Genomic DNA, 12,084 nt, shown 5'->3' with positions numbered 1-12,084 from the left:
GCCCCCCTCTCTCCCTTCACCCCCCCCATACTCGCCTGCCCCCCTCTCTCCCTTCACCCCCCCCATACTCGCCTGCCCCCCTCTCTCCCTTCACCCCCCCCATACTCGCCTGCCCCCCTCTCTCCCTCCCCCCCCATACTCGCCTGCCCCCCTCTCTCCCATCCCCCCCATACTCGCCTGCCCCCCTCTCTCCCTTCACCCCCCATACTCGCCTGCCCCCCCCTCTCCCTTCCCCCCCCATACTCGCCTGCCCCCCTCTCTCCCTTCCCCCCCCATACTCGCCTGCCCCCCTCTCTCCCTTCACCCCCCCCATACTCGCCTGCCCCCCTCTCTCCCTTCACCCCCCCCATACTCGCCTGCCCCCCTCTCTCCCTTCACCCCCCCCATACTCGCCTGCCCCCCTCTCTCCCTTCACCCCCCCCATACTCGCCTGCCCCCCTCTCTCCCTCCCCCCCCATACTCGCCTGCCCCCCTCTCTCCCATCCCCCCCATACTCGCCTGCCCCCCTCTCTCCCTTCACCCCCCATACTCGCCTGCCCCCTCACTCACTGTCCCCATACGCCTGCCCCCCCCACTCCCTCCCCCCCCATACTCGCCTGCCCCCCTCTCTCCCTTTCCCCCTCCCTTCTCGCCTGCCCCCCCTCCCTTCTCGCCTGCCCCCCCTCCCTTCTCGCCTGCCCCCCCTCCCTTCTCGCCTGCCCCCCCTCCCTTCCCCCTCCATACTCGCCTGCCCCCCTCCCTTCCCCCTCCATACTCGCCTGCCCCCCTCCCTTCCCCCTCCATACTCGCCTGCCCCCCTCCCTTCCCCCTCCATACTCGCCTGCCCCCCTCCCTTCCCCCTCCATACTCGCCTGCCCCCCTCCCTTCCCCCTCCATACTCGCCTGCCCCCCCTCCCTTCCCCCCCTCCATACTCGCCTGCCCCCTCCCTTCCCCCCCTCCATACTCGCCTGCCCCCCCTCTCCCTTCCCCCTCCATACTCGCCTGCCCCCCCTCTCCCTTCCCCCTCCATACTCGCCTGCCCCCCCTCTCCCTTCCCCCTCCATACTCGCCTGCGCCCCCTCACTCCCTCCCCCCACATACTCGCCTGCGCCCCCTCACTCCCTCCCCCCACATACTCGCCTGCGCCCCCTCACTCCCTCCCCCCACATACTCGCCTGCGCCCCCTCACTCCCTCCCCCCACATACTCGCCTGCCCCCCCACTCACTGTCCCCATACGCCTGCCCCCCCACTCCCTCCCCCCCATACTCGCCTGATCCCTCACTCACCTGCCCCCCTCCCTCACTCACCTGCCCCCCTCCCTCACTCACCTGCCCCCCTCCCTCACTCACCTGCCCCCCTCCCTCACTCACCTGCCCCCCTCCCTCGCTACCCCCCATCACTCGCTACCCCCCATCACTCACTCCCCCCCATACTCGCCTGCCCCCCCCTCACTCACTCCCCCCCTCCACCATACTCGCCTACCCCCCTCTCTCCCCCCCCCCCCCTCCCAATACTCACCTGCTCCCCCCCTGCTCCCTTCTCTCCAAATTACTGACACCCAACCAGCCCGCCCCCATCCCTAAGGCCGGAGCCCCGACTCGGGAGCCCCGACTCGGGAGCCCCGGGTAAACCTCCCTCCCTCCCTCCCATGACTGTCCGCAGCGGCTCTCGGCGGCGGGTGAAGAGGAGCCGGAGCCGGAGCCTCCCACACAGGCCGCTCACCTTCTCTCCCACCCCCCTCCTCACCTTCTCCTGCGCCCGGTTAATCTTCTTCTGGACATTTTTGGCGATGAAGCCGGCACTCACTCCTTTCCCTGGTTCCGCCATTTTCCCTCCTCTAACCCGAGGGGCGGGGCCTGTACAGACAATGGGAATGATGGGAACCCGCAGCGGGATTTAAAGGGACCGCACAACGCCCCCTCCAGGGGGGAGGGGAATCGGGACACTGCAGAGGGACTTAAAGGGACCGCACCGCCCCCTCCAGGGGGGGAGGGGCATCGGGATCCTGCAGAGGGATTTAAAGGGACCGCACCGCCCACAGTGGGGAGGGGCATCGGGACACTGCAGAGGGATTTAAAGGGACCACATCACCCAGGCAGAGGAGAATTGGGACCTGCAGAGGAATTTAAAGGGACCGCACCACCCGGGGAGGAGATTTGGGACCTGCAGAAGCATTTAATGGGACTGCATTGCCCCTGGGGGAGGACAATTGGGACCGCCAGAGGGATTTAAATGGACTGCATTGCCCGGGCTGAGGGGGGTGGCGGTGGGTGCGGGGTGGCATTGGAACCTACAGAGAGATTTAAAGGGACCGCATCGCCCAGAGGGATCGTCATTGGAACCTGCAGAGGGATTTAAAGGTACTGCACCTCCCAAAGGGAGGGTCATTGGAAACTGCAGAGGGATTTAAAGGGACTGCATTATCGTGTCATTATAATATAATATCTTGGGCTTATTTACTGTACAAGACACAAAGTACCAATCACTCGTAAGGGATTGTGTAAACATATTGTGGGTTCATTTATTAAGACGAGGCACATGAGAACAGTTATAGATAGGTAGAAAGCTATCAGTAGAACGCTGTCTCTGTGCTCTGCTCCAAGCATTGGGAGGAGGTGATCACATAGTGATATTGTCATTGGACAAGTAATCCAGACACCCAATGTAATGCTCTGGGGACCGGGGTTCGAATCCTGCCACGACAGATGGTAGAATTTGAATTCAATAAAAATCTGGAACTAAAAGTCTAAAACCATTGTCGATTGTTGTAAAAATCCATGGTTCACAAATGCCCTTTAGGGAAGGAAATCTGCTGTCTTACCTGATCTGGCTTACAATTGACTCCAGACCCACAGCAATGTGGTTGACTCGTAAATGCCCCCCAAATTAGGGGGCAACTAGGGATGGGTAATAAATGCTGGCCTGACCATGAGCAAATTTTTAAAAAGTGAAACTAAGACTAAATCACATGACACATTTCCCTTCTAGTGATGTCATGCTGATATCCCTTAAAGGCATATTACAACATCCCCCTTTCTGTCTAAATATACTTTCCCCCCTTCCTAAGAAGTGTAACTATTTACAATACATATTAGTGCTTAGTTACCATCACATAAGTGCATAGGACTGATGAATCTATGAATCTCTAAAACATAATGGTAGTTTGCTGGTATGCCCAGATCTTGTATTGGTAATATTGCAGTAATCTGTGGGATTGTCATTCTTAGATAAAAACAGAAAATGCTGGAAAAACTGAGCAGGTCTGATAGCATCTATGGAGAGAGAAACAAAGTTAAGTTTTCGAATCCGTATGACTCTTCTTCAGAGCCCATTCAGAGTCATTCTTGGATGTTATTCCTGGTTGCATTTGGGACCTTGACGCATGATTCCTAGCCTCTTGTAGCCACAGTATTTATATGGCTAGTCCAGTTCAATTTCCGGTCAATGGTAACCCCCAGGATGTTGATAGTGGGGGATTCAGTGATGGTAATGCCATTGAATATCAAGGGGCGATGGTTGGTTTCTCTCTTGTTGGAGATGATCATTGCCTGACACTTGTGTGGTGTGAATGTTACTTGCCACTTGTTAATCCAAGTCTGGATATTGTCCAGGTCTTGCTGCATTTGGACATGGACTGCTTCAGTATCTGAGGAGTCGCAAATGGTGCTGAACATCGTGCAATCATCAGCAAACATCCCCACTTCCGACCTTATGATGGAAGCAGCTGAAGATGGCTGGGCCGAGGACATTACCCTGAGGAACTCCTGCAGTGATGTCCTAGAGCTGAGATGACTGACCTCCAACAATCACAACCATCTTCCTTTGTGCTAGGTATGACTTCAACCAGCGGAGAGTTTTCCCCCTGATTCTCATTGACTCCAGTTTTGCTAGGGCTCCTCAATGCCACACTCTGTCAAATGCGGCCTTGAGGTCAAGGGTAGTCACTTCCACCTCACCTCGGGAGTTCAGCTCTTTTGTCCATGTTTGAACCAAGGCTGTAACAAGGTCAGGAGCTGAATGGCCCTGGCGGAACCCAAACTGGGCATCAGTGAGCAGGTTATTGCTAAGCAAGTGCCGCTTGATAGCACTGTTGATGACCCCTTCCATCACTTTACAGATGATGGAGAGTAGACTGATGGGGCCATAATTAAGCCGGGTTGGATTTGTCCTGCTTTTTGTGTAAAGGACATACCTGGCCAATTTTCCACATAGCCGGGTAGATGTCAGTGTTGTAGCTGTACTGGAACAGCTTGGCTAGGGGTGTGGCAAGTTCTGGAGCACAAGTCTTCAGTACTATTGCTGGAAAATTGTCAGGGCCCATAGCCTTTGCAGTGTCCTGTGCCTTCAGCCATTTCTGGATATCACGTGGAGTGAATCGAATTGGCTGAAGACTGGCATCTGTGATGCTGGGGAGGCCGAGATTGATCATCCACTTGGCACTTCTGGCTGAAGATTGTTGCGAATGCTTCAGCCTTATCTTTTGTACTGCTGTGCTGGGCTCCTCCATGATTGAAGATGGGATATTTGTGGACCCTCCTCCTCCAGTGAGTTGTTTAATTGTCCACCATCATTCACAACTAAATGTGGCCGGACTGCAGAGCTTAGATCTGATCCATTGGTTCTGGGATCACTTAGCTCTATCACTTGCTGCATATGCTGTTTGGCATGCAAGTGGTCCTGTGTTATAGCTTCACCAGATTGACACCTCATTTTTAGGTATGCCTGGTGCTGCTCCTGGCATGCCCTCCTGCACTCTTCATTGAACCCCTGGCTTGATGGTAAGGGTAGAGTGGGGGAAATGCTGGGCCATGAGGTTACAGATTGTATTCGACTACTGCTGATGAACCACAGCGCCTCATGGATGCCCAGTCCTGAGTTGCTAGATCTGTTCAAAATCTATCCCATTTAGCATGGTGGTAGTGCCACACAACACGATGGAGAGTATCCTCAATGTGAAGGCGGGACTTCCTCTCCACAATGACCATGCAATTGTCACTCCCACCGATACTGTCATGAACAGATACATCAGCGGCAGGCAGGATGAGGTGAAGTACGATTTTCCCTCTTGTTGGTTCCCTCACCACCTGCTGCAGACCCAGTCTAGCAGCTATGTCCTTTCAGACTCAGCCAGCTCAGTCAGTAGTGGCGCTACCGAGCCACTTTTGGTGATGGACATTGAAGTCCCCCAACCAGAGTACAATCTGTGCCCTTGCCACCCTCAGTGCTTCCTCCAAGTGATATTCAACATGGAGGAGCACTGATTCAACAGCTCAGGGAGGGCAGTAGGTGGTAATCAGCAGGATGTTAGCCTGCCCATGTTTGACCTGATGCTATGAGACTTCAAAGGGTCCAGAGTCGATGTTGAGGATTCTCAGAGCAACTCCCTCCTGACTGTATACCACTGTGCTGCCACCTCTGCTGGGTCTGTCCTGCCAGTGGGACAGGGCATACCCAGGGATGGTGATGGTGGAGCCTGGGTCATTTTCTGTCAGGTATGATTCTGTGAGGATGACTACATCAGGCTGTTGTTTGACTAGTCTATGAGACAGCTCTCCCAATTTTGGCACTAGCCCCAGAGGTTAGTAAGAAGGACTTTGCAGAATCGACAGGGCTGAGATTGCCATTGTCATTGTTCATACCCAGCCAATAAACTGTCTTTCTTGCAGGTCTCTTCATCCAATTTATGCCAATGCAAAACAAAAACAGAATTACTTGGAAAAACTCAGCAGGTCTGGCAGCATCGGCAGAGAAGAAAAGAGTTGACGTTTCAAGTCCTCATGACCCTTCAACAGAACTGAGTGAATATTAGGAGAGGGGTGAAATATAAGCTGGTTTAAGGTGGGAGGGGGGAGGGGTGGGGGGAGAGAAGTGGTGGAGGGGTGATGTGGTTGTAGGGACAAGCAAGCAGTGATAGGAGCAGATAATCAAAAGATGTCACAGACAAAGGAACAAAGAGGTGTTGAAGGTGGTGATATTATCTAAATGAATGTGCTAATTAAGAATGGATGGCAGGGCACTCAAGGTACAGCTCTAGTGGGGGTGGGTGGAAAGACTAGCAGGGCATACAAGATTTAAACATAATGGAAATAGGTGGGAAAAGAAAATTCTATACAAATTATTGGAAAAAACAAAAGAAAGGGGGAAGAAATGGAAAGGGGGTGGGGATGGAGGAGGGAGTTCAAGATCTAAAGTTATTGAATTCAATATTCAGTCCCGAAGGCTGTAAAGTGCCTAGTCGGAAGATGAGGTGCTGTTCCTCCAGTTTGCGTTGGGCTTCACTGGAACAATGCAGCAAGCCAAGGACAGACACGTGGGCAAGAGAGCAGGGTGGAGTGTTGAAATGGCAAGTGACAGGGAGGTTTGGGTCTTTCTTGTGGACAGACCTAAGGTGTTCTGCAAAGCGGACGCCCAGTTTACGTTTGTGTAATATGTAGAGGAGACCGCATTGGGAACAACGAATGCAGTAGACTAAGTTGGGGGAAATGCAAGTGAAATGCTGCTTCACTTGAAAGGAGTGTTTGGGTCCTTGGACGGTGAGGAGAGAGGAAGTGAAGGGGCAGGTGTTGCATCTTTTGCGTGGGCATGGGGAGGTGCCATAGGTGGGGGTTGAGGAGTAGGGGGTGATGGAGGAGTGGACCAGGGTGTCCCGGAGGGAATGATCCCTACGGAATGCCGCCGGGGTGGGTGAAGGGAAGATGTGTTTGATGATTGTCGGAAATGGCGGAGGATGATCCTTTGAATGTGGAGGCTGGTGGGGTGATAAGTGAGGATGAGGGGGACACTATCATGTTTCTGGGAGGGTGAAGAAGGTGTGAGGGCGGATGTGCGAGAGATGGGTCGGACACAGTTGAGGGCCCTGTCAATAACGGTGGGTGGAAAACCTCGGTTAAGGAAGAAGGAGGACATGTCAGAGGAACTGTTTTTGAAGGTAGCATCATCAGAACAGATGCGACGGAGGCGAAGGAACTGAGAGAATGGGATGGAGTCCTTACAGCAAGCGGGGTGTGAGGAGCTGTAGTCGAGGTAGCTGTGGGAGTTGGTAGGCTTGTAATGGATATTGGTGGACAGTCTATCACCAGAGATTGAGACAGAGAGGTCAAGGAAGGGAAGGGAAGTGTCAGAGATGGACCATGTGAAAATGATGGAGGGGTGGAGATTGGAAGCAAAATTTATAAATTTTTCCAAGTCCCGACGAGAGCATGAAGCAGCACCGAAGTAATCATCGATGTACCGGAGAAAGAGTTGTGGGAAGGGGCCGGAGTAGGACTGGAACAAGGAATGTTCCACATACCCCATAAAGAGACAGGCATAGCTGGGGCTCATGTGGGTACCCATAGCCACATCTTTTATTTGGAGGAAGTGAGAGGAGTTGAAGGAGAAATTGTTCAGTGTGAGAACAAGTTCAGCCAGACGGAGGAGAGTAGTGCTGGATGGGGATTGTTCAGGCCTCTGTTCGAGGAAGAACCTAAGGGCCCTCAGACCATCCTGGTGGGGGGGTGGAGGTGTAGAGGGATTGGACGTCCATTGTGAAGAAGTTGAGGCCAGGGAACTGGAAATTGTTGATGTGATTGTTTTGGATTTCCAGCATTTGCAGTTTTTTGTTTTTATGCCAATGTATGTCTGATGAAGTTGTTGAAGAATATCAGGTCGCTAAGATTCCGGTATGATGATCTGCCTGACTTTAAAGGTGACTCCCCGGGAGATGTCTAGCTCATCCCAATAAGGCCAAAATGGTCTCACATAATCTTGGACATGCAGAACTGAATCAGGCCATCCTTCGATGATGGTTTTCCACTGTTTCTGTAGCGTAGAAACATTCATTGTTTCCTTTTGCAGCTGCCGGCATTTGTGTTGCACAAGATTTACCAGATCAATTTGGAGAACATCTTCAAGTTTGATGTGAATGAAGTCAACTTGTAGATTCAAGGATGTATCTTCTGTTTTCGCTGGGTTAGGCAATCTGCTAAGTGTACCCGATGTGACCATCATGTTACCTGGCTTGGACCTAATCTCACAGTCATGGCCTTGAATCTTTATCAAGAGATGTTGCAATCTTGGTTTTGCACTGGTCAATGGTTTTCACCAAATTATCTCCGCCGGCTTGTGGTCAGTCTCTACTGCAAATCTTTTGCCAAATATATAGATATGAAAACACATGATTCCAAACACTAAAGCTAATGTTTCCCACTCGATGTTGGAGTAGTTGGATTACGTTACGGACAGAGATTTTGAAGCAGATGCATTCAGTTTGCCTTTTTGTAGTATATATGCTCCTAGGCCTCTCTGTGAGGCATCTAGCTCCAGGGAGTTGTCTCCCGAGGATCATAAATTCAGTCATAAGTTCAGTTTCTTCACTGTCGCTGGGCCAAAATCCTGGAACTCCCTGCCTAACAGCAGTGTGGGTGTAGCTACACCACATGGACTGCAGCGGTTCAAGGAGGCAGCTCCACCACCTTCTCAAGGGCAACTAGGGATGGGCAATAAATGCTGGCCCAGCCAGCGATGCCCACATCCCTTGAATGAATAAAAAATCATAAAATTGGAATGTCGATGTTTCTGATAATGACTGTTTCAGTGCTTCAAAGAGATATAGGTGGCCTTCGTGCCACAGGAAAGGCACATCTCAACAATACACTTTGCGATGAACATTTTTGAGTGAAATTGGGAATGTATGGAGACAAGAAAATAAAGAGACCTGGACATCTTCGAAGATCATCCTTATCTTGAGGAGTTGGCATGGATTTAATATCTTCTACTCTACTTGGATTGGGACATATGCCACAACTGGAATTAATAGAATTGAAAAATAGTCGTTTGATGGTACAGATCATGGGTATTGCTGATAAAAGAGACGTGTCAAAGCTTTTCATCTTGCACTCATTAGGACACTTCGCAAGAATACCAAATATAAGGGGGAAATAAGAAATTATACTGTATGAGAAGAGAATGCTATTTGGCAAGTGGACTCTGATTGGTAGATGCGTTGTCATTGAGAATGCACCAATTGATGGTGACTGACAGTTAACTGCTGAGTATTGGTTGACATTTAAACCAGGCATCTTGACCCTGATTGGTAAAGGCATTGCCCTGAGTAATGAGTCAGCGAATGGCTGTCACTTATTTTGTTTTTGTGCAAGACGAAAAGCTTTGACATGTCTCTTTTTTCAGCAATAATCAAGAATTGAAGAAATTGATCTGCTGCATGTTGATGTCATATTTCAGAATTCTGAACACCAGTCCTTCATTACGTGCCACTTGCATCAATAAGTGCAGATTGCGGTCATGTTCTTGCTTTGTTCTTCCCAGAACAGCTATATCATCTGCCTTGTGATGCCTGACTGATTCCATGGATTATCACTAGTGTAAGGTCATGACATGCAATCGCTGGGCCATTAGCTTCCACAGTCTAGAACATCTGGGATACCCAGGAACATTAATCGTATTTGCATTCCAGAACTATGGATCCTAGACATCGCATGGGCAAAGCAGGTGGACGGGCAGCCCACTTTTAACTAAACCTCATCTAAGGGCAGGTTAAAAAGTGTCAGCAGCATTGCCATTGTGGGTTGTGAGGAGCTTAGGAGATAGTTTGCTGCTGGTTGCTTATTTGAACTTGACAGCTTCATCTCTGTTCTGAGCTGCAGTCTTAGCATTTCTAGGCTTTATTTCAGGACTTATTGGTATCTCCAAGGCCCCGAGAGGATTTTGACCATGCAGACCCTTCCAGGCACCAGACAGCCTTCTGTTACCATGGGAATGGGGATTGTGGTCTCCGCTGGTGGCACCTCCTCTGAGGAGGAAGAGAGGGGCAGAAGGGGGAGGAGGCCAGATGCCCCTGTGCAGCTTCCAGGGGAGGGACCTGTGGGAGGAGAGACTCAGGCACAAGGGTCAGCAGGAAGTCCAAAGCCGAAGGGGCCACAGAAGATGTCACTATCCTGCTGCCAGGGTTTACAGGTGGTGATGCAGCTACCTCAATATGTCTGAGGTGCAATGCCGAAGGAGGCTCCGCCTCTCCAGGGAGGCTGTGACCTCCATTTGTCAGATGATCGGGCCTGAGATCAGTTCCGACTGTGTGGATGGACACCCCATGACAGTGGCTTTGAAGGTCACAGTGGCCCTCAACTTCTATGCCTCCGGCTCTTTCCAGGGGTCAGTGTGGGATCTTTGTGGAGTGTCCCAATCAGCTGTCCACAGTTGCATCAAGCTGGTGACTGACGCTCTGTTCAGGCGGGTAATAACATTTATTCATTTCCGTATGGATGAGGCCAGCCAGGCTGAGTGAGCCAGAGGGTTTGCAGCGAAGCAATCGACTGCTCACATGTGGCCATCAAGGAACCAGCGGGTCAGCTGGGTGCCTCTGTCAACAGGAAGGGCTTCCACTCCATGAACATCCAGATAGTTAGTGATCACATGACGCAGGTTCTGCAAGTATGTACAAAGTACCCTGGCAGCTCCCATGATGCTTACGTCCTCAGACATTTACAGGTGCCGAGGCCCTTCACTGCTCCAGCCCAAATGGATGGATGGCTGCTGGGTGACAAGGGCTAACCATTGAAAAGGTGGCTTTTTGCTACCCAAGAACAGAGGCAGAGCAGCATTATAATAGGAGTCATGCCTCCACAAGGGTGGTGGTAGAGAGAACCATAGGTCTTTTCAAATGCGCTTCCGATGCCTGGACCATTCAGGGGGAGCATTAAAATACCCCCCAAAGCGGGTATCACTGATAGTGGCTGCATGCTGCGCTGTCCCCAATCTGGCTCTGGCAAGAAGGGACCAAGTGGAGGAAGAGGATTTTGAAGCAGCTCCACAGGCCACAGAGGATGAATCCAGTGGTGAGTCAGAAGAGGAGCACGCTGAGGAGAACGCTGAGGGCATGGAGCCAGACCTCTGGATCCTTCAGGGAGGCAGGGACACCAGAGGAGCCTTGATCCAAAGCTCCTTCAGCTTTGCTGCCAAAGATCCGCTTCCACCTCAAGCAAAGCAGCTGCCGCCTCTATCCTGGATGTCTGAAATGACCCTTTCCTTTGAACCCAAAGTCCACTCAGTGCCTGTGCAATAAAGTTTAGAGTCACTCACGTCCAGCATTACATACTGGCGTCCCTGCACCTACAAGCCAAGTGAAGCATACCCAGAACATTAAGACAAAAGCAAAATTTATATCATGTTGACACTCACATCAAATGAGCATAACAATATATGGTGTTAATGGTCACATCAGTAAACATATTAACAAAACATAGAGAACAGAAGATCACCCATGAACAGTCCCTTTTGTGCTCATGGTGCCTTAAACTGACGTTTGCGAGTGCTGTTACACCCACCCACCTCACTGGCAGTGGCATTGGAGGCAGCCCGCTGACCCTGCTGTCTTGTTGGCCTTGATGACCTTGGTGGTCGTCCTCCAGCCAGTGGAGCCTGTGCTGGCCCTGCCTGGGAGGGAGTGGCCCGTGTCATGGCTGGCATCTCCCCAGTCATCACAGTCTCATCAGATACCACGGTCAATGCAGAGAGACGGAGGAGCTGTAGCCGTAATCCAGAGTGCCCTGAGAGGAGCCCGCGGAGATGACAAGCAGCTTGAGTGCCAACATGAGGTTGCTCTGGACTTTCCTGCTCGTCATTGATGGACGGGCACCTAGTTGGGATTATGGGTGCCTCATCCATCTCCCACATGGACACTGACCACATGAGATCATTGCCTATGTGAGGGCTTGCAGGTCCGAGCACAACCCCAGGAAAACCTCATTCTGGCCCTGGAGCTGCCTCTCCATAAGAGTCGCCACTCTCTCAATGGAGGAGGCAGCACACTCAGCCATGAGGGGCAACACAGCACTCATGCTTCACATGGACTCCTCCACAACAGAATTCATGGCACAAAGATCCTCATGGATCTCCGCCATATCCTCCCTCACATCCCATTGGACATCCAGCATCTGCCGCCTAATGGACGACTCTAGAGGTGTATCATCTGCCTTCAAATCAGCATCGTCCTGGTCTCCAGAAGCCCTCCAACTGCCAGCACCCTGGGCACCCTCTGCCTCTGCCTGCTCCTCAAGCGAATGTGAAATGCCCTCACCGCTAGGCACTGACATTCTAGCTGCTGATC

At 51.7% G+C, this 12,084-nt stretch overlaps 1 protein-coding gene across 7 annotated transcripts in view; it reads right to left on the bottom strand.

Annotated features, from left to right (window-relative positions):
* Positions 1 to 1,867, bottom strand: part of LOC121284791 (myc box-dependent-interacting protein 1-like) — a 163,680-nt gene extending 161,813 nt beyond the window's left edge. For all 7 annotated transcript variants that reach the window (XM_041200463.1, XM_041200464.1, XM_041200466.1 and 4 more), the window contains exon 1: positions 1,728 to 1,867. In XM_041200463.1, coding sequence (XP_041056397.1) covers positions 1,728 to 1,808 — 81 coding nt within the window. In that variant the 5' untranslated portion in view covers positions 1,809 to 1,867. The remainder of the gene's footprint in view (positions 1 to 1,727) is intronic.
* Positions 1,868 to 12,084: the final 10,217 nt, after the last annotated feature.

Source organism: Carcharodon carcharias, chromosome 12 (genome assembly GCF_017639515.1).
Source record: "Carcharodon carcharias isolate sCarCar2 chromosome 12, sCarCar2.pri, whole genome shotgun sequence".
NCBI lineage: Eukaryota > Metazoa > Chordata > Chondrichthyes > Lamniformes > Lamnidae > Carcharodon > Carcharodon carcharias.
The sequence above is the reverse complement of the archived record's forward strand: the minus strand, read 5'-3'. Positions and strand labels throughout refer to the sequence as shown.